At 37.4% G+C, this 27,241-nt stretch overlaps 1 protein-coding gene across 4 annotated transcripts in view; it reads right to left on the reverse strand.

Annotated features, from left to right (window-relative positions):
- MYO1B (myosin IB) overlaps window positions 1–27,241 on the reverse strand; it is a 157,718-nt gene that overhangs the window by 18,490 nt on the left and 111,987 nt on the right. For 2 of the 4 annotated variants that reach the window (XM_070732144.1, XM_070732145.1), the window contains exons 15-30: window positions 26,913–26,975; window positions 25,445–25,645; window positions 24,376–24,602; window positions 23,045–23,245; window positions 21,719–21,812; window positions 20,797–20,946; window positions 19,973–20,041; window positions 17,854–17,940; window positions 17,506–17,592; window positions 13,599–13,685; window positions 11,489–11,563; window positions 10,373–10,507; window positions 7,455–7,561; window positions 5,498–5,630; window positions 4,325–4,477; window positions 4,050–4,177 (exon numbers count right to left, since the gene is read on the reverse strand). In XM_070732144.1, coding sequence (XP_070588245.1) covers window positions 4,050–4,177; window positions 4,325–4,477; window positions 5,498–5,630; window positions 7,455–7,561; window positions 10,373–10,507; window positions 11,489–11,563; window positions 13,599–13,685; window positions 17,506–17,592; window positions 17,854–17,940; window positions 19,973–20,041; window positions 20,797–20,946; window positions 21,719–21,812; window positions 23,045–23,245; window positions 24,376–24,602; window positions 25,445–25,645; window positions 26,913–26,975 — 1,997 coding nt within the window. The remainder of the gene's footprint in view (window positions 1–4,049; window positions 4,178–4,324; window positions 4,478–5,497; window positions 5,631–7,454; window positions 7,562–10,372; window positions 10,508–11,488; window positions 11,564–13,598; window positions 13,686–17,505; window positions 17,593–17,853; window positions 17,941–19,972; window positions 20,042–20,796; window positions 20,947–21,718; window positions 21,813–23,044; window positions 23,246–24,375; window positions 24,603–25,444; window positions 25,646–26,912; window positions 26,976–27,241) is intronic. The other 2 variants (XM_070732146.1, XM_070732147.1) reach the window with 2 other exon arrangements.

Consider the following 27,241-nt stretch of genomic DNA (forward strand, 5'->3'; position numbering starts at 1 on the left):
TGCTTGTCTTCCAAATGCAATGGCCTCTGGCCTGGAAGAAGTGGAGGATTGGAAGGGCCTCTCCGGTGACCAATCCCTCTCTGAGGCCGAGCCTACAACCCCTGGTGTGAATATGGGGGAGACTGGCGGGGGGATGGCACCGAGAGGCTGAGCAGCTGAGGCAGAAGATCTTTGAGAGGCCTCTAACTGTTTCTCAAGTGCTTTGATGCGCTTCTCAGCTTCTCTGAGAGAAGCTCCCTGGGAAGGCTTGGACTTGGGAGCCCTCTCTTTGGGAGTACTGGGCCTGTTGGCATTGGCCTCCTCCCCGGCCTGGATTGCTTGATCTGCCATGGCCCAAAATTAACTCACAATTATTAATATGCGAAGGGAAAAGGACGCCTCAGCTCGCAAACCACCGACAAGAGACACAATGACAGGGGCTGAATTGCGCCTGCGTGTCTCTAAGCAGTATTACGGACTGCTCCAAGCTGAGCCAATGAGGGAATCCCCCTTCCACAGCTCTGGGAGGCGGCAGCCTGATGAAAATAATGACGGCCTGCTGCTATGGCAACCGCTGATACATTTGGGCGCGAAGCAGCTCCATCGGCCGGTCTTGCTTTAAAAATGGCCGCCGGGCCGTTGTCCCGGCAACCCTGTATACAATCGGGCGCAATATGAGCAGCCCAGTCTGTTGCAGCCTCCCAACATGGCCGCTGGGACGTTGCTATGGGAACGGGCAGGAAGCCAAGCTCTCCCGCCCTCCGACTGTCTCTCGATCCCGGTGGCTCCCCCTTTGAGGCCTCGCCGACGCCGATGCTTCCGGAGGCTCTCAGCTGACAATCGGGTCCCACGGCACTCACTAAGGTAGCGCGGAGCGGTGGGGGGGGCGCGTCCAGTGTAAAGCCCCTCACGAAGCCCCTGTCCGAAATGACAGCCGGCCCTGTGACCTATTCGCCACGGGAGGGGCGGACCCCCCCGAGGCGTCAGTCACCCCCTCGGCTACTGGGCGCTACCACGGAGGCAGACAGCCCGGGAGCTCTCTCTGTCTCCCACAGGTACTTTCCATAATGTGGGGAGAATCGCAGAGGAGCAGCAGCTGACAGGGCAAACCCTCTGGAGGTTTAAACCCCGGCTGCCCGAGGAAATCCTTTCCCCCTGCTGCACCTGAAAGACAAAAGGAAAAAGAGAAAAAAATATTAGTAGTAAAATTTATTAATAAACATCAATATTGTCAAAAACATAAAAGGAGAACAAACTCAAAGTCCCTTTACTGCGACTGAGTTTTTAGACTGGAGGGCTAAGGGGGCGGTGCCAGCCTAATATTTAAATTAAACTCAGTCCCGACCAATCAGACTGTAGAATTACCCATCTTGGACTCTCCTTGCAAGTGCATTGGAGAATGAAAACCAACATTTCCAAAAGTAGTAGAGAAAATGAGTCAGGGAACATGTAAATTTTCTAACACAGCTACCTCAAATGCTATGTAAGCCAGATTCTATGCCTAACCTGAAAAACACAAATCCTTAAGAACAAAAAAGAAATAAGAAGAAATATTTCCCCCTATGATACTATGTTAAGAGTATATGTCCTATGTCTCTTCTAAGCTGATTTAAAAAATAGTTTTGTGCTAAGTGTAAATTTTCTTTTAAAAGAAATTCATGTCCCCGTGTAACCAGAGGTTCCTTCTACTGATTTTTTAAATAAAAATTTCCAACATAAACTGCCCCCATCCTGCCATTCAGAATGAATTTGTTTTAACCAAAAACAACACAAGGCTATAGTCTTTATAGCCCAATTCTAGCAAAAATCATAGCTCGAAGTGCAGATGTTTCCACTTAACTCTATCACATCAGAGAAATCCTCCTCCCTACCAACTCTGTTCAAGATTGCTGCATTGTCCGTATTCCCATTAGCAGCAGAGGAGCAGAGATTTTGAACAAGGTTGCCAAGAGAAAGCCTCACTATTCCCCTACACACACCCGCCCCCAGTGAATCCAGCTTTTGATTCCTGCCTCCCATCATCATTAGATCATTGGTTTCCCTTCACCTCAAGTGACCTGCCAGAAGATTGCTGGCCACACATAATCTAGCTTCCGATTTCCCACAATGACTAACTTAACGTCTCTGGGAAGGTTAGCGTCTGAGCAAATGATATCCAGAACATGCTACTTTAACTCTGGCAATAGTACAGAAACATCAGTATTTGTAATTTCTAATCATACTATGCTCCTTGGATTTGTCTAATCTCCACAATTTTTCAATTAGGAATTCCATTGGTTAATTATGCTTTTTGTGGAAAGATACTTTGTTTTGCCAAACATTTTGCTGCTTTCAGAGAAAATCTGCTGTATTTCATTTTTGTCCATTATTTGAAGTATAGTACTTCAGTTCTTTGAATATAGAAGTCATTAAGTGAAGATTAATCAATTAATTTCTCCCTTATTGTGACATTAAAAATTGATTGCCCCTCCAAATACCCATTGAATATTTCAGCTCATGGCAAAGCTAACCAGACATTTGTAGATCATGGTATGCTAGAGTACTTTCCACAAGAAAGTAATTATAACAATAAATTAGGGGAAAAGTGACAAAATGAATTAGATTTTTTCATGATTACTTGAAAGGTTTGACTTTATCTTCCCTTATTCATGCAATAGAATCAACTACATGTAGTCTTCAACCTACCACCACAATTAAGCTCCAAATTTATGTTGTTAAGTGAGCCATTTGTTAAGTGAATTTTGCCTTATTTTATGATCTTTTTGGCCACAGTTAAGTGAATCTGACTTCCTCATTGATTTTACTTGTCTTAAGGTTGCAAAATGGGATCCCAAGACTCTGGGACACAGTGGTCATAAATATGAATCAGTTGCCAAGCACCTGAATTTTGTTCACATGATCATGGGGATGCTGCAAAGGTCATAACTGTGAAAAACGATCATAACTCACTTGTTTCAGTGCCATTGTAACTTTAAGTGGTCACGAAATAAACTGTTATGAGTCCAGGACTGCCTGTATTTTCCAGAGATAATGAAGTACCAGACAAAGCATTCAAAAGACATGCTTTACTCTGCATGCTGGCATGACTACAGCATCTCTTAATAACACATTTAAGCAGCTTTCTGCTTTAGGAAACTCACACAACAAGCAGAGATAACTAAGGATAGCTTTCCAAGCATAATGAAGCCTTCCAATGGATGCCACAACTTAACATTTCAAGCAGAGGGGCTTAACAACATTCAAAAGGACCTCTTTTGAATGTTGTTAAGATGAATTTGGAATTAAGGATTTCTAAAGGCTATGTTAGGAAACATGAATGCACAAACAGCATGCATATTCTTACGGTGGAAATGTTAGTGCAAATTACATGACTAACCCACAAGAACAACATGTGGGGTAGGCCAGAATATACTTAGTATTGAGGGTGGAGGTTCGTTCTATGGCTTGGTTTTTGAACATTTCATTACCAGGCTTGGCAACCTCTTCAGCGGAGTTTAGGGGATCCCTTAGACTCTTCTGAAGATATTATCTAGCCCAGTAATGAAATGTTCAGAAACCAATCCACAAGCTTGGAAAATGAAACGTCACCCTCAATTCCACGTCCGAACTGCAGATATTCGCTACTATTGCATACTTAGTATTGCTAGAAAAGAGAATGAAGGGGTAAGAAAGTTCCTTTGTTAAAAGAGTAGCTTTCCAATAAGGGCTTACACAATTGACTATTGAATTTTCTACAGAGATAGGCAATCTTTAACCCCCCTCTAAACTTCCAGGGATGGTGACAAAAACCAAAGTATTTGGAAAACATGAAGTTGCCTAGCATGGTTTTAAATGCTAATGAGACTAAACAGAGAGAAGAAATGGGTGTATAAAAGAGGCTTTCCTTATATGGTATTTATAATACTCCTACTTCAGTAGCTGTGTTTCCCCCTGACTTTTGTAGCAGTCTGTTTTTAACAGCACTACATTTTCACATTAAAGATGTTAATTTATTTTCAGCTGGAATGCACTTCTTACATATTTTCCCTGCTTTGATTTTAATTTTTTAAATTAGACGAATCCAAACATACTCATCAGATATTTCAATGCTGAGCTTCTGCTTAGTTTGGCTAAGCATTGTGCGGTAAAGCTTTGTGGCCATTTCAATCAGATGATCACTGCTGAACAGGAAATCACCCTTTCCAGCTGCTCCAGATCCCTAAAAAAGACAATTAATCAAGATATTGGAAAATTTTCAAATGGATCAAGGCTCTTGGATGCATGAATAGTACCCTGTCCTCTTAGCTGTAAAATTATAATTGCCAGTTCTTTATTACTATTGTCACTGACATTATTTTATTCCTACCTCTTTGAGATGCACAGCAAAGAAACCATCACTCTGAGAGCTCATAGACACTTTAGTGACATCCCCCAAAGGAACCTCTGTCTTGATTTGCCCTGATTTCTGATCAGCAAGTAGGACATTATTTTTCGTGAGCAAGAAAATCCTAGCTGTGCACTGAAAAAGAATGAGAGTGATTACTTTTCTGCAAATTCAAAAATATTAACTACCAATGTATTAATGCCTCTGTGCAAACATTTTAAGGCAACTAAAGAGGAAGATGATACAGTTCAGCAAATAAAGCTGGAGGACTCTTACATTCCCTGTCAAATAACCATAAATTACCTACTTTATACATTATTGTAAGAAAATAGTTATCCAGGAGCAAAATGAATTACCGTATTTTTTCAGACTATAAAGATGCACTGCTGTATAAGATGCATCAAGACTTTGAAGAGGTAAGTAAGAAAAGAAATGTTTTGCCCTCCCCCAGGAGCATTCTGCAGATCTCTCAAGTCTTCTGCTTGCCCCTTTTTTGTGAAAAACCGGGCGGTTTTTTTGCAAAAATGGGCATTTTGCCCTTCCCCAACACCCAGGAGCACTCTGCAGATATAGAAAGCCTGCTGCACACTCCATTTTTGTGAAAAACTGGCCACTTTCCCCTCCCTTGGGCCACAGGAGCACTCTGCAGGTCTCCCAAATCCTCTGTGCACCCAACTTTTTGGGATTATTCACCCTTTTTTCACAAAAATTGGGGCGTTTTTGCCCGCTCCCAGCCCCAGGAGAACTCTGCAGATCTCCCAAATTCTCTGTGCACCCATTTTCGGACTGGGCAGGGCTTTGGGAGGCCAAAAATGGCTGTATTTGGTGTATAAGATCCATCAATATTTCCACCCTTTTTTGGGGGGGGGGGGGTGTCTTATACTCTGAAAAATATGGTATTGTATGTGATTGATGTTTACATATTAACTACAGCACTTATGAAGTCACCACCCTAAACACACACTAAGAAGAAAGAGAATTGCATATAACATTAAAAATATAAACTATTAAATGAAATAAGTATTGCTATTCATTCTGTGCACCAAACCTCAAAAAATATAAGATAACTCTGAAGGAGAAAGCTCTATCAGATGTCTAAGTTTGTATAAAACATTTTACATGTACCAATCTTTCCCCATGTAGAAATGATTTTACCTTTCCATTTGCTCTATTAACTTTGTTTACTAGTTCAGCAATAATAATTTTTTCTTCAGCAGCATCCTTCAGTTTCTTGTACTTGGGGTTCTTACTGATTTCAAGATAAGCCCCCTGGAAAGGCTGTCCGACACTTTAAGTAAAAGAAACATAAATATAATCAAAACTCAAATACATATTCAATACTCTAGTTCTTTTTGACAAATCTTTATCCTGCAGAACACTACTGCACAGCTGGATGGTTGCTAGGTTATCTTTGACTGTTTTCAAAAACCTAAACAGGGTTAGATGGCAGGTCACAAAGAAATATTATGGCTACCGCTAACCAGAGAAATGGGGTAAATTCAATCAATTGTTTCCTTACTGACACTTCATCACCCAACTAGATAACATTATAAATGCTGGAAATGTGGGTTTGCTCCCTGTTTAAATGCAGTAGTTTGTCCTGCCATTGTTGGTAGGAATATGGTTCCCCCTCTGCTGGGAACTACTGTACCTCAAAGGAACAATCAAGGAGAAAATCACAGTTCGACCAACACTGGTAGAACAAGTTACTGTATATAAACAGAAAGCAAACTCCACACTCACCAGCACCGATTATGTTACAGTCGAATAATGGAACATTTGCAAACAAACAACCAAGCTCAGGACCAACCAGGGACTCCACATCTCAATCCCAAGGGACATATATTATCTTCTATTGGAAGTAATTCCAAGCTCAACAGACTCTGCTTTTAAATTCTGAATAAACTGCAATTCTATGTTGTCAGATAAAGAAATTAAATGGCTTTTTTTGGGAGAGAGGGAGGTAAATACATAATGGTACTCATTTTCTTAGCATGTAGTCCTCCTTCTGTGGTAATCTTTCCCAAACCTTGATAGAAAATATAAACCCTTGTGGTCCAGGTACTTTGGCCTAAGTCCCATCAATCTCAGCCAATACGGCTAATGGCAAAAAATAATGGGGATTTTAGTCCAAAACTCTGGTAGAACCTACAGAAAGTGCCTATCCTAGAACACTTTAAAGAAAACAGAAAGTGGTTCAGCTACTGTCACAAGCACTAAATTAACCTTAACTTGAAAAATATCATATCTCTCATAACAATCATTTCTTTTAACTTGCAAAACGCTTTCTTGTCGTCTTTATCAATTAGATAATTTTGTTTCCAAATGAGGTAAAAGAATGTCAACAATGCACCAATTCCTTAAGCAAAATCCACTGTCTGAAACAAAGAATGTTATCTTGGATTGATCCGAAAAATCTGGAGACAGGTTTTTGCCTGTTTAAGAAACTGATAAGATAAAAACTGTACAAAAACTGTGTGTGTGTGTGTGTGTGCGCGCGCGTGTTTACTACTTCAGCATGTGTGTGTGCGTGTGTGTGTGTGTGTGTATCTATATATCTATCTGTCTATCTCTATCTCTCTATTTGTCTGGTTTAATATCTGGTTTCTTCACCATATGTTGCACTATTTATTGTATCCTTATGAAAACTAGCGAAAGAAATGGGTAAAAATGGGATATTGGATGGTATGTGCACTGCTCAGGGCTGAAGATGGAACTTTGAAGTGGCTCTTCTAGAGTTCCTGGAAAGTAACTGGTGGCTGGTGGCTAGAAGCCATAGACCAGTGATGGCAATGGTGTGTGCGGTGTGTTCGTTAGGCCTGCAACCCGGAACTGGAGCTGCCCAGGGCACATGTGCGTGCCTGAAATGTACTCCTGGTTTCCGGCATTCAAAGCATGGAAGAACTAGGTTATTAGAGGACCAATTAATTAATTTATTGTATATTCTCAAGGAAGTACAGTATGTTGATGCTCTTTAACTGGTAATGGCATGACAGCAGCAGTCTTTGCAACAACAACAAAAAATGATGGGATAGGATTTTCTGACAAATTTCTTCTTCCCAATCTGGGTGCATTGGTTGCAACCTCAGCAGTTACCTGACTGGTTCATTACCTGGCTGGATATAAAGCTTTTCTGTCCTTGAAAAGTTCACTAGCTTCCAGTTTTTCTTCATAAATGAGCTTCTTTTGGTCTGTAAACTGGTCCCTGTACTTTTTACACTGCAAATAAAGCATTGTAAATCAATCACAAAATTGAAACTGGCTTGCTCTTTTCCTATGCTTAAGATACACATAGTTCAGATGTTTCCTATAAACATAGCAGTCAACATCAACATCAGTTCTCAATTTAATTTACGGTTTCTCTTTTGAAAAGACAGATAGTCCTCATTTAGCAACTGCCTCATTTAGCAACCACTCACAATTATGACAGTGATGAAGAAGTAATTTTATGATCAAACCTTGCATTTACAACTTTCACAAGTTTGTAAAGTAAAGTTGAGGTAATATCATAATCCCAGTTATTGCTTCTCTTAATGACTACTTTGTTTAACAACCTGTTGCCTATCCAAACTGTGGTTGCTAAATGAGAACTGCCTGTATGTTTATCATAAAATTTACCAAAAAAACCCCCCATTGTTTTTAATGAATTTTCTGTTTTAAAACTAATTAATTTAAGAACTTTCTTGAATGAAATTTGTCTCCTAGTGATTAAATACAAACCTGTTCATGTGCTGACAGGTAATCTCTCTCTCATACACACACTTCTTTCTTATACATAACTTTATTAAGAATGCTAATTGCAACAGTAAAGTCTAAATCAAACTAATCTTCAAGAAAGAGAAAGAAATAGAAAAAATGAAAGCTGCAAGGGAAAAGAAAAAAAAGAAAGAGAAGAAAAAGGAATATAAGAGAAAAGCAATACATAAAGGAAATGACTTCCAACTTTCACCATGTATAAACAAATTTAATAACTCTTCTCTGCCCACCCATGGTTCCACGATTGCAAACAATTATATCTTCATCCCATATCTTATCCTTTATCAATAACCAAATCCATAAAACATCATCTTTTCAGTTCTGGTGTAAGCACAAAGTCCATAAAGAATTGTCAAAACTAAAATCATATTTTGTTTCAACCTTGATCAAATGACCAACTTTATACTCCTCCCTTTATCTTCTAACAGTCTTAATCTTTATTTCATTCAAATATTGTCATAGAATTTGATTTCTCTTTATTTTGTTTTTTTCCTATTGCATAGACAGGATTAAATCTTAAATCTTTAGACCCCGATTGTGTCCAGTTTTTAAATCCTGAAATTATTTATCTCTATTAAGTCTTCCCAAAACCAAACAGATCTATTTCCCACCAGAAACCGTTTGCTCTGTAAAGTTCATTATAAATTTTGATTGTAAAAGTTTCAATATTCCAAATTTAATCTGGAACGCTAGTCTATCACTTTCTAAATCAAAATCATATTTAATGTTTTACTATTTATTTCAAATTTTTAAAGCTCTTAGCCTTGTAATTAACTTTTCTTTTGTTCAGAGTTGAAGGTGAACTTAACCCAATGAGCACTTTTCAAACTTGTCACGCCAAAGGTATTTAATAATTTTAAAATGGATAATAGTTAAACTCCCAAAGTAGTCAGAAAGTAAGTTTTGCAAACTTACTGCCTTTAAAAGGTTCTGCTGCAGCTGCTAACAAGATGGCTAATCACTCAGTATCATACCTGTGGAAAACAGTTGCTCCGTGGTGTCCTTACAAGAAGCAGTAGCCAACCAGATTGGGTGGGTGATTTCTCACCTTCTCCTTATCCATAGATTTTCAAAGAACCAATCTACTCAATAGTTCCTTGGGCTTTGATATAGTTGTCAGACTTGCTTTCATAGAACTGTTTTCAGTTCACTATACTTCCTGTAGAAATCTATATACTGTATACACACTTTTCTTGCCCGTATTATATAAATATCATATTGCCTTCTGAGATTTATCAGTTTGGATCTTAAATTTTTTAGAGGTCAGCCAAGGTTGGCTAGGTAACACTACCTGCTTTGATAACATACTTCAATACACAAATACATATGAATATGCCTTGATAAAATGTATCTTAATAGGAATAGGTTAATGTTTGATCAGGTACACTTTTCATTTTGGTTACACTAGATGTAGCAATTAAACTTTATAATGTGTATCTTCTGTAGTACATGTGGGGGGGGGGGACACACAAACATTGCATTTCTAGTTTCAACTGATTTGTCTGGGGAATTCCACTTTTAACACATTGCATATGCCATATCGCAGGTTGGACTTTGCTTGAATTATAGCAAATAGCTCCAGATTTTTGTAAACAGGATTTAACAGCAACCTTGACTTACAACACTGATGGACATTAGGGGTGAGTACAAGTGCACTAGAGTGCCTTCCGTCCCCTGTCCTATAGCTCTCCTATATCTCCTATACCTTTCTTCTATTCTTGTATCTCTTCTTCTATTCTTTCATTGATATGTTCTATTACTATACCTTCTTTTCTATTCTTTCTTAGATATATTTTACTATGAGTATCTCCTCTATAACCTACATCATGTATTTTACTATATAGATGTATATATAGATATATACCCACTAAAACCCTCATTGTGTATTGGACAAAATAAATAAATAAATAAAATATTAAGATAAATGCCCCTTTTGTAGGAACTGAGTAACACCAAGGCTGCATTATATAAATTATAGAATTTATAGAATTGTGCCATTTAAAGCACTTCTATTGTACCCATTGACTTTTGAATAAAGTCAATGCTCAAGATCCCCATGGACAATTGGTGGGCCACTGTGTGACACAGAATGCTGGATTCGATGGGCTTTTGCCTGATTCAGCAGGGCTCTTCTTATGTTCTTAATAAATTGGTAAAGATCTTTAATAGAAACAGAGTACACGAACTAGTGGTTTTCAGCTTTCTTAGGCTACTTAGGCTATTAATAAAAGTACAACCTAAATAAATGATTAATTCTCAGAATTACATCATTACCCTCCACAAATGGAATATCCTCTTCAGTTCCTTATGGGTTAAATCCAAAAATAGGTAAGGCCTTGCTGGCCAGTTTTTGTCTACTGGTGATAAAGAAGGCATCTTATTCTTCATTTCCAAAAAGTATTTCTGAATCTAGGTAGGGAAAAATAGAAAAAAAATATTTTTTCTTTATTTGTATCATTACAAATTTATTTATTTGTAAGGCTTAAAATCTCTTGGTATCTACACAGCCTGGGTTACATTCCCTATGGAACCATCCTCATCCCATAATTAGGCCCATTCTACCTGAGCAGGTAGGGAAGGTATGTTGCAGATCCTGTTAGCCAAAGAATTCTGATTGGTGGAGTCCAGGAAGTGAATCTTCCCTGGTGTTGATCCTGGCCTTTGCAATCTTGGCTGGGGCTCACATAGGCACATGTGGTCATGGAGCTGATTGGCTCCCTAAAGCCCTCCTTTGCCTTTTAATTAATTTTTAACATTTCTTGCCTCTTAAATTTTATATACTGTTTTTTAATGTCCTGTGAGGGGGATGGGCAGTTTTAAAATTTGATAAATTAAAACAAACAAACAAACCTCAGGTTCTTACAGTACCTGGAATAAAGATATGGAAGAGAAGTGTTGTGCTAATACATATGGGAAGTCTAAAACAATTCTAAAATTTTAGTTATACTAGTTTCCTGGTATAAATATTCTGCTGAAAGAACAGAAATAATTATACTAGAGAAGAAAAATACTCATTTTTGGCAATATGATCTTTCATTTTCTTTTGCAGAAAATTAACTAAATTGGAGTCTATTTGCTGAATTTCAATTAGAAAGCTTCAGGAGATTTGATTTCCTAGCAGATCGAGGATGTCAGTTTAAGCAGCAGATGCAAAAATAAAAGAACAATATTATTTTAAAACCCTTAGAGGTAGAGATGTTAAAAATGAAAGTCATGATAATTTTTTGATTTTACAAAATAGTATCTTTTGCCTGAATTCTAATACTTCACGCTTGTTTTTTATGTTTGTATTATAAAAACAGTGCAATTTCATAAATCCTTTTATTTTTGCTCATACTGTAAAGTAAAATCTTCATACAACTGTAATAGTTGTACAAGCAAAATACTTACAATTTTTTGAAGTATAAATTCATAAATTTTCCTTCCAGCGTTGGCTCGGAAAAATTTCCTGTACTCTCTACGAACCTGGTTAAATAAAAATCTCAGAATAAACAGATAGCTTTTTTGGGAGTGGACTCAGTGGAGTTAGGGTTAAGGTTAGGACATTACAGACAGTCCTCAATTTATGACCAGTTATTTAAATATAACGTTTTCTAACATTAGGGCTATAAAACAAAGAGAAAATAATTCCATACAATAGTTTCTCCCACAACGTGATTTTGAATCAATTTGTGAATTATTTTATAAGAATCTAGACCACATACAATTTGATTTTATATTTACATCTCTGGAAAACACAACTTTTAGGAAATAGTATAAATATATTAGCTATGTATTTATTCATGTAAATTAGAATATTTTTCAAAATTAAGAAAACCAGACTCTAATGTCACATTAAAACAGAGCTAGTTTTAATTTTGAGAGTCTTGTTATTATAACAGTTTTTCAAGTAAAATCACTTAGAGACTGAATAACAATACTCTTATTGATTTGGGAGTGCAGTTGCATGTTTGACACTTCCCACATCCACAACTTTGGTTTGTCAGTGTGAAAACAACACATTTAGACTATTGACTAATGGGCTTTTTAAAAAAGTGTTACGCGTTCAAAAAGAACCCCTTATATTATCTTGACTTTTCTTTTTCTTTAAAAAAGTACAGCAGAGGTGCTAGAAAAGAGAAGCATTTAGTTATTTCCCATACCTTATAATGGGAAGATACTAGCAATTGAATATTATTATTCTTGACACTTGTCAGTTCAAATTTCCCATTCATTTCAATATGGTATATCAGTTTAAGGTAAATGCAAACAAACCCATAACAGGAGGAAATAAAATGCCCCAAAAGACAATATACTGTATGATTGTTAAGGGTTGTGTTATGTATAATTTTCAAAAATTATTTTAAAAAGTTTCTAAATATTTGAAAACTGCTAGGATCCATACTGAAACCACTATGACTTTAGAGTTTATGTATCCAATTATCAAAAAGAGAGAAAAAATCCAGGAAATGAAAGCACCACTCAACAACTCAATGAAAGGGAGGAACCTGAAGTGAAGTAATAGCCAATTCCTGGAGAGACACTAGAAGCGAACTTACATCATTATGAACCTTTCCAAAGATTCAATGACAATGAAAAGGTCTTGGAAAGCAATGGTGCTCCTATGGTCAAGTACATAAAAGGAGTTGTACGACATGTATGTTTCATTAACAAAAAGTGTGCAGTAGGGGTGCATACTTTTCATGGCATCAGAAACTTAACAGTATGAATAGTGCAGCAGCATTGCTTTTAAATATACAACTGATTTCTAGAAAAGTTTGAATTAGGTGGACATCTCAGTGCAATTGTATTTGGAACAAACAATATCTCTCATGACTTTCAAAAAGCTTCCATAAAATGACTGATGCATACATACGTTCTCATCATCTTTTGTCAGGTTGCATATGTTGAGAATCAGACAAATCCAACTAATAAACATAGACGTGAGCGCTTTAATCTAGTAACTTCTAATTTAGACTAACGTATTTACCTTCTACGTTTTCTTCAGATACTTTTCTTCAATATGCCCCCACCCCTCCTTTAAGTGCTGCTGGTGGAAAACATAGCCTCCTACAAAAATCCACTATTATTCACCACAGATTAGTTTGGAATAGTTTGATGGCATTTGTCAAGATTTGTGTGATGTAACACAACTAACAACTCTGATGGTCATTTCGATAGACAATCCAAACTCCTATAGAGCAAGATGCCCAAATGTCCAATAATCACATTTAACCTTTTCCCTACTTCATTCCAAAATCCGATTCATGAACCCCTTATTCAGCTTATTTGAATATATTCCAAAAATGGTAGCAACAATGCAGAGATATATACATACAACTTATAAATGTCTGGTTAAAAACTACAAGACTTGTTTTTAAAAGGTCAAGAAGAAGGACAATTCCCTTAGAAATCATGCTTGTTACAGCCCATAGCCCATGGAAGTTTATTATGTGTTAGTAAATAGATGCCACGCTTCATTATTATTATTAACGTAAGGGAGTCGTTTAAGAGAGAGTACCTTTAGTCCAAGCCAGTAAGCCCATATGACTGCCACAGCATGCTTACGCCTAGCCTCCTCCTTCAAGCGTTTCAACTCCCTCCGAGCCTAAAATGTTTAGATAGTGAATCACAGAGACAGCCTGATGCAGAAAGAACCATGATGAGAAAGAGAACGCTCCCCCTGCCAGAACAGCTGATTTGAAAAGATGAAAGAACAATAGGCAACCCATGGAACCCAGCATGCCAGTGTGTAGATTGGGTGGAAAGCTGCTTCCCCAAGGCATATCTGCAGAGTAAGTGGCAGACATTCCCCTGTCATAGGGCATTTGCCAAAGGGTGAATAGTGGAAAACCTTTTCCCAAGAGGAAGTTAATTCAGACTAAAATATTAGAAACCAGCTTATGTATTCCATTCAGCAAGGGCAAGTATCTGAAGGAAAAAGTTTAGAGCATATATTAACCTTCCTTCGTTTTATTCGATATCAATACATTTTTCTCAAAGGGGGAGGGTGTGTAGTCACAAAAGGTATGAAATAAATACCATATCTCAGCTATAATATTTTCAGTGTATAGCAACAATGGAATAGTCCTTTTTTAAAAAGAGTATCTGTCTCCTCTTTAGGTTTTTCTGTTATTGTTGATATTTATTCATAAGACATTTATTTATTTATCACATTTATACTTTAGTATTAGTGGAGAAGAGATGACTTCTGCTAAATACCAGCAACAATAGACACAGCCAGAGACCTACAACTTTGAAACGCTGATTTGTCTATATTTGCCTTGCAAATTTTACTGTTTGAAAGATCTCAGTGTAAAGCATAACTTATTATTTACATCTACCGTGTCAATCCAATGTATTTTGAATAGAAAGAAATACTTCCCCAATTCTATCATCATTTTGTATTTATCTTAGAGAATAACTTTTTTAAAGTTTACAATTTTCTTTCACGAAATTTTAAAACAGTCAGATGGTATAGTAAAAGAGTGCAGTTGATCATATTAATAAGTTTAGGTTATGGGTTCTCACCTCATATTCAAGATATTTTATAACAATTATAAAAGCCTCACTTATTGCTATGATGACAATCCCCAAATAAGATAACATATTTGGGCATTTTTCATACCGTGTTTCCCCCAAAATAAGACTCAGTCTTATATTTGGGGGTCCCTAAAATAAACATTATGGCTTATTTTCGAGGATGTTTTATTTCTTTCCATGCATGGAGGCCCACTTCTTCTGCTTGCTTGCAGTTGCAATGAAGCATGAGACTGAGCGATGCGCCAGTGCCATGACCATGAGGCAAGGCAGTGGAGCTATCCCCCCAACTTGCCTCATGGCCATAGCACCACGAGCAACCAAATGGAATGGACGGTCAGACGGCTGTGCAGGCTCTTAAATAGGGCTTATTTTGGGGGTAAGGTTTATATTAGGCGCACATGTAAAAACATGTTAGGGCTTATTTTCAGGATAGGTCTTTTCAGGGAAATATGGTGTTAAGGGATTGGTTGTTATCATCAACTACCTTTGCTTTAGAAGACAAATGCTCAAATATTTCAGTCAAACCATCAAAACAGCACAACCCTATGTATGAAATTCCCATTATCATTAAACGCACCATCTCAGTCCATCTCTTATTCCTTAATATTAGTGCTAATTATTTTAGAAATATTTCAGCCATCTGTACAATTTCTAATAAATCTCTGCAGTTCTCCAAGTCAAATGTGAAAGCCTAATGCTGTGTGTCACCATTAGATCCTCAAATTATTTATTTATTTTATTTTATTCAACTTCTATGCCGCTCAATCCCGAAGGACTCAGGGAGGCTTACAATAATATAAAAAATATACAAATTACAATAAAAAGAAGTCAAATATAGACATCTAAAACTATAAACCCCAGTTTAAAAAAAAACACAACTCAACAGTCCAATCAACACGCATACATTCCATTCAATATAATTCAGCCATGACAGATGTCAAATTCATAGCCCCCAGGCCTTTGCATTTTGTAATGCAAAGCATTACTTTAAATTTACCTCATGTATCACAGCGGCCAGTCAGGTCCCACAGAGTTGGCCTTCTCCGGGTCCCATCAGCCAGATAATGTCATCTGGCGGCGCCTACCAGAGGAGCCTTCTCTATGGTGGCCCCAACGCTCTGGAATCAACTCCCTCTGGAGAGTCATACTGCCCCACCCTCCTAGCCTTAAGGCCTTGAAGAAACACTTCTGCTGACAGGCCTGGGTTATTAAACCCCATGACTGAATCTGGTATGCAGATTAGGTTGAAATGTGGATGATTGCTTTTTGTAAATTAATTGGGGTTTTAGAATAGGAATTACTAAGATTTTTATATGTTTTTTAAGATTGATGTTTCTCCTTAGAATTTTAAATGTTAGATTTATTCTACAATTTGTATTTGTTTTTGTTGTGTGCCGTCCTGTGTCCCAGGAAAAGGGCTGCATAGAAATCTAATAAATAATAATAATCACAATAAATAAATAAAATCTGTAGCAAATGATCAAAACGCAGATAGCTTTAATTTCCATTAAAATTTTGCTTTTTTGGTTTAATAGAAGTAGCATTTAATATCAAACATCACTTTCTATTAGTTCTATACAGCCAGTACTTTGGCCCAAGGGGGTAATGTGATTTGTTCACTAAAAAAGAAGCTACTTGCTGCTTCTCAGCATTCTCTTCCGATGGCAGCCGAATTTTTCATGGTTGAATAGTTCTAATACACATTTCTGCTTCCATACCAATCAGTAAAAAGTCAACTTGAAGAGGAGGTACAGTCACTTTTTTTCCAGTACTGGTCAGAGCTTTTGAAGAGGAAGCTCTAAGCTAGGTCGCTTAGGCACTGACAGCAGCATTGCCTGTGATGCTCAGTGAAGACATCAAATTTTTTTTTAAAACCTTTCAGCAGATGCTGAGAGGATTCCAGCTAGCCACTCTGATGTGCAACATAGGCAACTGAACAGGCATTTATTGAGGCCATCCATTCAACAAGATTTTTAATACATGCCAAAGACAAATTCATGCTAGCCACTTCAGTACATACTATGTGGAATCTCACAGCATTTGTGGAAGCTACCTAGCCTGGTGGCTTTTGGTAATACTGGATAATCATCAAAGCATAATATTCCTTTGAAGCTTCATAAAACCTTATTCTATAATACTAGAGCACACCTGTAAAAGTTGTTCTCAATGTGTGGTCACAACTGAGCCTGGAATTTGGGTTGTAATTCATAACAGTCATTAAGCGAGGCACCTATGACACTGCCTCACTCAATGATTGCAATTTGAGTTCTTCCAGCTGTGGTTGTTAAGCGGTCTAACATGTTGAATCAAATGAATAGCATAAGCATAAGTTCTCCATCCTTCAATACCAACATGTAATCTTTCTATGGTATTTTTTTAAAAGCAACAATTTATACCCTGCCATCATTTCCTATGCACTTCCCTCAAATCTGAGCACAAATCACGGATATGTAAGAACACTTTTTATGTTAAGATACAATTAGAATATAGGGACATTATGAAATTAATTAATGCACAGTTGCATTTGGTCATAGAGTCTTAGTTTAGGAACCTATACAAATATTATTGCATGGGCGTTCTGCTAAACATTATTGGAAACATTTCAGTTTAGTAAAATACATTTTAGAGCCACTAGTCTAATCATTTTCTGGCTTAATAAACAAGCAATTAGTTCTATCTATAAATTGGCATGCTTGGAATTTTTTTTTAGTAGGGATGGTTTTCACATTAAGCTGGGAGAAGATTAGAGCAGGGGTTACCAGCAATCAGGTGCTCAAGTGTAAATACTGTAGCATAGTAAAAATGATTATGAATCTTTTTTACTAACTAATGGGTAGGCAATTTGGGTAAGGAAGGGAGGGGCACATGACACTTGCATGTAGTACCTTTAATCCAAGCCAGTAAGCCCAAATAACTGCAATAGCAAGTTTATTCCTAGCCTCCTCCTTCAGCCGCCTCAGTTCCCTTCGCGCCTGTGATGCATTTGAAAATGAATTACAGAACATTCTGAGAGAGAAAAGGCTTGCTTCAATTTCCCAATGGAATGAGGAAGTGAAAGAGAAAGATGAAATATTTCATACGGTATCAATACCTTTACCAGCTAGACTGAAATTTGTTAAAAAGTACAGTTGCAAAAGAGGTCAGATCCAAATGGGATAAATTACGGAGCTGGGAAAAAACATTCATCTGGTCTATCTAGAATAACCATGAGATAACTAACTATTTTTTCTTACCTGAGCTCCATGCCAATAGGCTGCAATGGTTGTAACAGCTTCTTCACAGCGTTTCTGGTGCTTCAGTTCGCGAAGCAGCTTTCGAGCCTGTGAAGCAAAACCCCAAGCCCTCAGGTTAGCCTTTAAAAATCCAGTTGTGCAAACAATATGAAGTGAGGACTTAAGTAGGACTGGTGCCTAAACTAACTTTTCCAGACTCATCAAATTCTGCTGCTGACATGGAATTTTACACCACAACCACTCATGTTTTAAAAATAATAACTAGATCCAAGCAACCCACATCGGTCGTCAGGCATGGGGGAATTGAAATTTTCCCTTCTCCCTAGGCTTATAGAATTTATACATGGTATGCTTGTTTGTATGATTGGTCTCTTAAATTGGGGTTTTTTAGATTGCTTTTTAATATTGGATTTGTTACATTGTTTTCTTTATTGTTGTTAGCCGCCCCGAGTCTTCGGAGAGGGGCGGCATACAAATCAAATCAAATCAAGTCAAATCAAATCAAAACAAATCAAAACAAACAAACAAACAAACACAGATTATACCAATATTTTAAATGAGAATGGAAAATTGGGGGTCGGGGGGGGGGGCAGAAAGCAGGTTATTTTAAATATAATAATTCCAACTATATTCCATAAACTGCATTTTATTTAATTAGTTTTGTACTTATATTATTTTGGCACATAAAAGTGGATGGGCTGTGATAGATAGATAGAACCACTGAGGCTAGGATTAAATTTGGCATGACCTAGTTGCATTTCTACAACCATAACCACTGATTGCCTACATCAGCCACTTAGCTGCATTGACAATTGAGATGCACTAAGAGGAAAATGTGCCTAATGGGAAAGATTGGTTATACTTTTGGGGAGTAGGTGCTGCTGCAAGGCAGGTATGACTCCGAGCAACTGCCTGGGCATGTTCATGGAGTTTTCCTGGCACCATTTTCACAGATGGCTTGTCCGTGCCATCTTCCTAGGGCTGATACAAAGAGACTTGCTCAAAGTTACCCATTTGGTTTCTGTGTCTGGAACCCAGGTTTTTCTGTTCCTAATCCAGCACTTTAACTGCTAGACAAAACTGGTATTCATATCATCTATCTATCTATCTATCTATCTATCTATCTATCTATCTATCTATCTATCTATCTATCTATCTATCTATCTATCTATGGAAAGGTAAGGTGGTGGCAGAGTATCTTATAGAAAAATAAATATTTCTGTTGACGATAAAATACAACTGGTTGACATTATGCCTCCATGCTCCCCAGTAACATAGGTTTTAGATTTCCAAAGAGGAGAAAAAACAAGAAAGTCCAGTTGCCTTTTGAAAAAGTGCCTCTGGGACCACCATGACCTGGATGACTGAGGATCTCCATAAATACGACTATGAGGATAACCTTTTTGTAGCCAGGAGATGTATTTTTATTTTTAAGACAAAATAGCCATGGAAACCATGGAATGCAGTTAGGGGGTGGAATCCCAGCAGGTAGGGGACACCTTCCAAAGGAGCAAGAGGCAACTCGGCCAGATATTGCGTGTGAGAGAAAGTAGGTGAAGACAGACCCTCTATAATAGTTCACATAGTTCATATTTAAATGCAGATAGTAGATTCCTCAGTCTGACAAGATTTTATCCATAGGTGTGAAACAAGGAATTCATCTTGGAAGAATCATCATATTTCATTCTTGGTTTGGGGCTTGACACATTCACTTAGGAGCAAATAAAAATGTTTGGGCAAGATTTTGGGGTGACTAGTAGACAATTTAAAACTCAGTTTTGCCTGAGCTTAACACACTAAGTTTAGGACTTTTTCTTTTAAGCAAAAATTCATGCTACAAAAATAATAATAATAATCCAGATTTATTTTTATGCCAGATTTCTTAGGCATTAATGTGAAGAATGCACTATGGTAAGAAATATGGCTAGGACTTGAATGGACTTATTTTTGATATTGGGGTACTTCACTCAAATGCCTGTACTAAACACAAACAGTGGAAGAGAAGAGAAAAGAAGAGAAGAGAAGAAAAGAGAAGAAAAGAAAAGAAAAGAAAAGAAAAGAAAAGAAAAGAAAAGAAAAGAAAAGAGAAGAGCCTATTCAAGCCATTCTCTAAACTCACTTTCCATCCTCTGATGTAAGACTGTACAATAATGGCAGAGCGCTTGATCTGCTGGTACTTCTTTTGTTGCTGTATTTTAAAAAAATAAAGTATGTTCATTTAGAAAAATGTGTTGAGTTTTTAAATATTGTGTTACTAAATAAACTACACATTTTTTCATTCAGTCTCTATGCTATCTAAGAAAGCATACAGAGCACACTGCAACAAATGATGCCTCCTATGGTTTTACTGTGACTTATATTTTACGAGACTATTCTTGAAAATGGCTGTTTCTAAATACAGTTGTTTCTAAAAGCATACCTCTGCCAAAATAGCCCTATACTACATTGATCATGACCATAAATGAAGTGAAAATAATTAAATTATGGTCAATAATTAGCATGATTAATAACCGAATATAAGGCATATAAATCATATTTTAATTAACAATGGTTTTGTTGTAGCTACAGTGAGAAATTTTTCCCTATTACTTCAAACTTTTTGTTTACAAATTAACAGCTGTTGTTTCCCAAACACATTTCCTAGCAATAACACATAAGCAACAAATTTGTTTACTTTTCAAATTAAAATTAAAGTGTTATTTTTAACCAAGAAAAAAGATCTACATTGAGCTATTACTTTAAGCAACTGCCTTTTAGTTATTAAATTATAACAGTGCCTTAATCTATCAAACTCCAAATCAGAGTATTCAAGCTGATGTGCATTTTAACTTCCAATTACTTTTTTATTTCATTGGACATGATGTTAGCATTTCTTTTTTAAAATTACTGTCAGTCACACTGAAAGGGCAGAAATACAATCTAACAAATAAAATCCCATCTTACCGCATATTTTCTATACCAGGCGGAAATAACAATCTGACTTTTTTTCATGAGAAGGAAATGTGTGCGGCACTTCCAGCCTCTGTAAATTTTTTGGATTAATGTAGCCAAATCCTCAAGACGTTGCTTTCTTAGATCTTCTAATTTGAAGAGCTACACCGATTTGGGAAAGAAAAACAGAATATAAAAATAAAAATGAATACATATTTACGATAAAAATACCCTGTTCTCTAAAGAAAGCTCGAATAGTGTGATTATTATTATTTATTAGATTTGTATGCTGCCCCTCTCCGTAGACTCGTGATGTCTAAAATATCAGCTGTTGATGTAACTGTTCTTTTGGTTCAATGATGATACTGAACAGATGACTTTAGAATTTCTGAATTTATTAATCTGATCTATTTTAGACCTGGTTTATGGAAGGAGCAGAGAGAATTTCACAATTTCAGAATGTAGATGGAGGGAAATCACATTTAATTTTATTTTTTATTATTGTTGTTGTAGACAATTATGCTAATAGAACAAGCTACGATGCAATTCACTTTCCAATATGCTAGTTTTTAATCTGATATGGTTTTTACAGAGTCTGCAGAAAATACTAAAATGGTTGCCTCCATTTGCAGTCCAAACCAGTAAGATAATTATCATCTTCCGAGGGGGGGGGGGGGGGATAGACAGATGTCTGTCTGTCTATCTCTTTATTCTGGCCAGAGGTTCAAGTCCCAGCAAATCAAGTATATTTTTATGCTACAATGATAAAAATAATGCTACTCCATTAACAACCATCTTGTTTTCCCCCACAGGCTAATTACTTTGCCTTTCATTGCTTAATCAAATTAAAAGTCTAGTGTCTTAAATGAAATAAAATAGGGGGTGGCCTTTATTTAAATAATTTGTCTAAAATGAGGAATATTATTTTACGTACAGTTCTTGGATTGCGGATGAATATTTTGGATCTACCCAAGGAATATTCTTCTTCAGGGACTTCCAGCTCATTAAAAAGGACTTCAACCCCAATTCTAAAAGGCAAAAAAACAAAATGCAAAATATCTTTGTCAAAAAGCAGTCTATCTTTCATATGCTAAGTTTGCATATTATCCAGCACTTTATGAAAAGATAGTTTATTTAAAAATTAGAATTTAGGTTTTTAGACATGATGGTGATAATGATTCAGAGTTATATTTTTTAGACATATGGTTTTCTTGGCAGTCCAGGATTTAAAAAAAAATATTCCCAACTAGTCTCTCATCCAAGCATTAACTAGATCCAACCATTTGATTAACAAATGTAGGCTAAGCATTAACACCTGTATTTGTTTATATTCTGTTGAAATATATATTTTGGAGCAGGCTAATATAGGTATAAAGTACCGTTGAATAAAGGTATAAAGTAAAACTTAGAAGGCTACCAACACTGTTACCTTTCCACCGAAGTAATATCTATTTATCTACTTGTTTTTGCATGCTTTTGAACTGCTAGGTTTGCAAGTGGAAATAGACTGCCTCAAAAAAGAGAGAGGGAGAAGCTAAGTTCAATTCTTCAACTTGTATTGGGAACTTGCATGCAATATGCAAAGCTGTCCCCTGAAACAATGACGGCACAGCCTTTACTCCAGTTGTATTTGGCTATAGAACTGGAACTTCCCTATCTATGATAGGGAAGAAACATGCATGAGCCACAATGGCACAGTGGTTAGGGTACTGTACTGCAAGCTACTTCTGCTGACTGCCAGCTGAATTTGGCAATTCAAATCTCACCAGGCTCAAAGTTGATTAATCCTCCGGAGATCGGTAAAATGAGGACCCAAATTGTTGGGGCAATATGCTGACTCTGTAAACTGCTTAGAGAGGGCTATAAAGCACTGTGAAAATGGTATATACCGTAAGTCTCTTGCAATTGCTATCAATAATGAGTGGTATAGAGGCACTCATTTGGCTTTCACTAGGACTAGGTCAAAGGAGAAGGAAAATGCTGCAAAATCCTTAACTATGGTTGTAGATTGAAGCTTAGAATGTGCGATTTTGCCTTCTTTGCTCACATAGATTTACTGTCTGCTGAATAATAACCCTGGTTGAATGGTTCTTTGTACCATTAAGCCACCAATACCCAAATAATAGTTTCAGATATTTTCTGAACTGTCACATTAGAAGGAATATGCAGTGCTGCAGCTCAATCTGAACTGTTAAACCAAAGCTAAACAATCTAATTTTATGTCTGTACCCAGTATGCATCTATTTCTAGTAATTCTTACCTTGCAGGGCCTCTCCATTGTGGCCAGGTCTGCTTGCAAAGCATTTTGTATCTTTCAAGGCAAGGCTCATAAGCTTGACGGAATGCATATCCTGCCCTTCTGACTCGCACATTTTCCATCAGACCTAAATATCGAACTTGATGGCACACAAGAGCATCACTGAAGATATGTGCTGCTTTTTGGTCATTAGGCTTAATACATCTGCAAATCAAAGAATTTGTTGGGGGGGAAATGCAGTACATAGAACTCTTATTACTTTCAACAATTTGGTTAGAAATTTTTATTTATTTCATTTTTTAATTCATTCACAATATTGAGTTGAAATTGGTTTCTCCCCATCCAAATTCTATAGCATCCAGGCACCCAGTCAACACTGTGATTACATCAATTGCCTGACTGGGGTGGAGATATGTATAACTAGGTAACGTTATTTGTACTGGTGATAAATCACTACCGATTCGGACCAGTTCTTTAGAACCAGTAGCAAAAATTTACTGCCGCTTACCGAACCATCAGTGATGACCATCGGTCCACTCTCCTGACCCAGTCCTCTGGTCGCCGTGGCTTGCAACACCCCCCCCCCCCCGCGTATACGCAAAGGGTTCTGTGCATGTGCAGTGTGCATGTTCCTGGCCTTTTGCGCAACATGACAAGGACAAAACGTGTACTTCTGTCATGATCAGAACTGGTATGAAAGGTAAGTGGAACCCACTCCTGATTTGAACCACATATTGGCATTATCGTGTCGCGTGCCCTCCAATATGGCTCCGCATGCCATCATGACACACGTGCCATAGATTCATCATCACATACATAGGCAGTTAGAGAAATGTAACATTAAGAAAGAATTGAAAAGAGGCCCCATGCATCCCCTTTTCTGTCAGAAGAGTGTTGCTGGAGGCCGTGGAGGCCAAAAATGGGCTGTGTTGGGGCCTCATGGGGCTTCCACGGGGCCCGTTTTCAGTTGGCAGAGACACCACAAGTCCTTTGATACTTCCAGGCTGGCCCCATGGGCCTTGAGTTTGACACCCTTGGTATAGAGCAATTAGAACCATTAATTTATGGTGAACTTTCCCCTTCACCTCTGGGGGGGAAGGAAGATAAAATAAATTGCATCATATTTAGATCATATCAACTCAGTTGAGGTACTATTCATACCAAGGCTTTTTGTAATTTGAAACTGGGACATATAAAAGTCAACTAATTAAAAAAATTACTTCTTTTCCAACTAAATTGTATAAATAAATCACTCTCTTTCATGCTCTCATTTAGAGTATGAATAAAAGATGATCATAGTTGCAAGCACATTTTCTTCATTTCCTGAACTTTACCTGATGTAATTGGGATTTTTTGTTTGCAAGTTCTTCATCAATGTTGCCACAGAAACTTTGAACTGGGAACCTGCTGTTGGAGGCCTCTTTAAATTAATCTTGACAGGGTTTCCTTCTGGAAATAATGCTTTAATGAGAGAGTGGTTGGCCTTCCACATAGCTTGGGACAGATCACGGTAAAGCAGGTCATTATTCTTGTCAACAAACCCTTCTACCTGATACATCACCTAAAACAGTAAACCAAGAATCAAAATAAGCAAAGGTGATCAATGCTGGGAGGTGGGAGAGAGAAACACACCAAGAACAAATTGATCACATTATCCAAATGACTATCGTTTTATATCCAGCATTAATTATAATAAAATTCCATCACTTTGAGGACTTATTGGAGTTCAGATGTTTCTACCACAAGCAAAGAGAAAGGATGTTAAATTGTACATCTCTCTTCAGTTCTGAAATTGTTGTAATGTTTAGGGAAGTATTGGAATGAAAACCACCAACGGCAACTCGCCAATGCATGCTGTTTCTCTCAGGTCTACTCTACCTTTATTTATTTATTTATTTATTAAATTTACATGCCATCCATCTCATGGTCAAGTGACTCTGAGAGGCTTACAATATCATAAAACAGGAATATAAAACATTAAAATGTTAAAATTAAATATATTAAAAGTTAACAAAAACCAGAAATCCAAACAAAAATGGGTTGGAGATAACATCTACATTTTATTCCATCAACCACCTTCAGGGTGGAACGACCCCATGGGGGCCCCATGCCAATTAGCAGAACATAGTTTTGTATCCCCTTCAGAAGTTCAAGTGGATCTCATCTTAAGGGGCAACATGTTCCAGAGGGTGGGAGCCCAGCAGAAAAGTTTCTTCTCCACCAGTTGTAATTCTTTGACCAATGGAGGCCACAGCAAATCCTTCTGCTGAAGTGAATGGGGCAAGTCAATCCCACTGAGGTGATATTTCATGGGATTTGATTCTTTATCTTTTTGGTGGGGAGGAGGGGGAATGTCAAAAGCAAACAAGTTTTCAAATATTCAAGGCTACTGGAAAACCTTACCTTGCCAGCATAATGTTGAATTCTGAAGCAACAGTGTGGGAGGGAAGTATCATTCAAGAAACGTGAGCATTTGCTCATCCTGCTTTCAAAGTGTTGGTGAGTAGCACAGATCTGGTTCAATTTGTCTAGGAAGGTTTCATCAGTAACAGCCCCTGGCCGCAGACATTCTTCATCTAGCATAGCTAGGATTCCACTCTGATGCTGTTGGGTAATATAACAGTTCGTTTTATTAATAGGCATAAATATTCTATCATATGCTTTAAGAAGTAGCCCATTTTTCCCAAAATAAGACATCCCCTGATAATAAGTCCAATCAGGCTTTTGAGTGCATGGCAATAAGGCCAAGCACTTATTTCAAGGTTCAAAAAAATATAAGGGTCTTATTTTGGGGAAAACACGATACTTATACTTGATTGCATTACAGTAAACTGAAAAAAAAGTGAATCTGATTTCAATAAGCCCAAATTTTAGTCTACTGATTTAGACCATATAAACAAGCATCAAGCAAACTATGTACAGAATATAACAAGCAAATATATATATAGCACACATGAAATTAAAATATTAAGATTTGGAGTTTCCTGTTAAAACTTTCTAAGAGGTTTCCAGTCTACTTTCCCAGGTTGTGAACATATATCTTTCCCCATTCCCCTGAAGACAGATGTACTACCATAAAGATAGATCGTAGCTTAATTTAAAAAAAGAAAACACCATACATCCCCATACATAGAGTTTTAAATAGAGGCTATGCAATGATAATAGCAACACTGATTCCAATATGAATCAGAGTACCAAGACAAAAAAAAGTTTCCACAATTTGAAGTTGATTTTAAGGCTGATTCACCCTTAATTGGTCAGCTAAGGACTTGTGTTCTGCAAATTCTCAAGGGATTCTGAGAATGTATATAAGAAAAAAGCCCCCCAGGCCGGCTGCCACGTTTTAAAACACGCGCGCCGCTTCGCAGCTGTCTCCTGAAGCCGAACGCGGAAGTTAGCGTTCGGCTTCAGGAGACAGCTGCGAAGCGGCGCGCGTGTTTTAAAACGTCACAGCTGGCCTGGGGGGCTCGGGGGGAAGCCCCCGAGCCCCCCAAGCCGACTGCCACGTTTTAAAACACGCGCGCCGCTTCGCAGCTGTCTCCTGAAGCCGAACGCTAACTTCCGCGTTCGGCGGCAGCGGTTTTTTTTCTTGTTGCACGGATTAATTGACTTTGCATTGTTTCCTATGGGAAACAATGTTTCGTCATACGAGCGTTCCGACTTACGAGCCTCCTTCCGGAACCAATTAGTCTCGTAAGTCGGGGTTCTACTGTATTTGCTTTTACATTGATTTCTATGGGGAAAATTGCTTCTTCTTACAAACTTTTCTATTTAAGAACCTGGCCACAGAATGAATTAAGTTTGTAAGTAGAGGTACCACTGTACAGTAAATAATGTAACAATTGAAAAGAATTTTTCATGGAATACTTACATTCTCTATAAGATCACAAATTATAGCATTGTTGAAGTAGTCAATGTGAGTCCATTCAATGCCCTATAAAATAAGGTTGAAAAACTGAGAAAGAAAATATGATCAAATAATTTTTAACTCTCCTGTCTGGAATATGTCACTTTTGCGCAACACCAATCAAAGGAAATGGCATGATTTAACTATATGCTTCATGGTAGTAAGATATTTAAAGCTGGCAATACATAAACCATACTTAAAAAGCCATAGAAGACAAACTGCATTTTCTGGATTATAAATGAAGACAGTTTAATTTACTAAAACTGAGATTCTAAAACTGTGGAAGGATACTA

The sequence above is a fragment of the Erythrolamprus reginae genome, chromosome 1 (assembly GCF_031021105.1).
Source record: "Erythrolamprus reginae isolate rEryReg1 chromosome 1, rEryReg1.hap1, whole genome shotgun sequence".
In the NCBI taxonomy this organism is placed as follows: domain Eukaryota; kingdom Metazoa; phylum Chordata; class Lepidosauria; order Squamata; family Dipsadidae; genus Erythrolamprus; species Erythrolamprus reginae.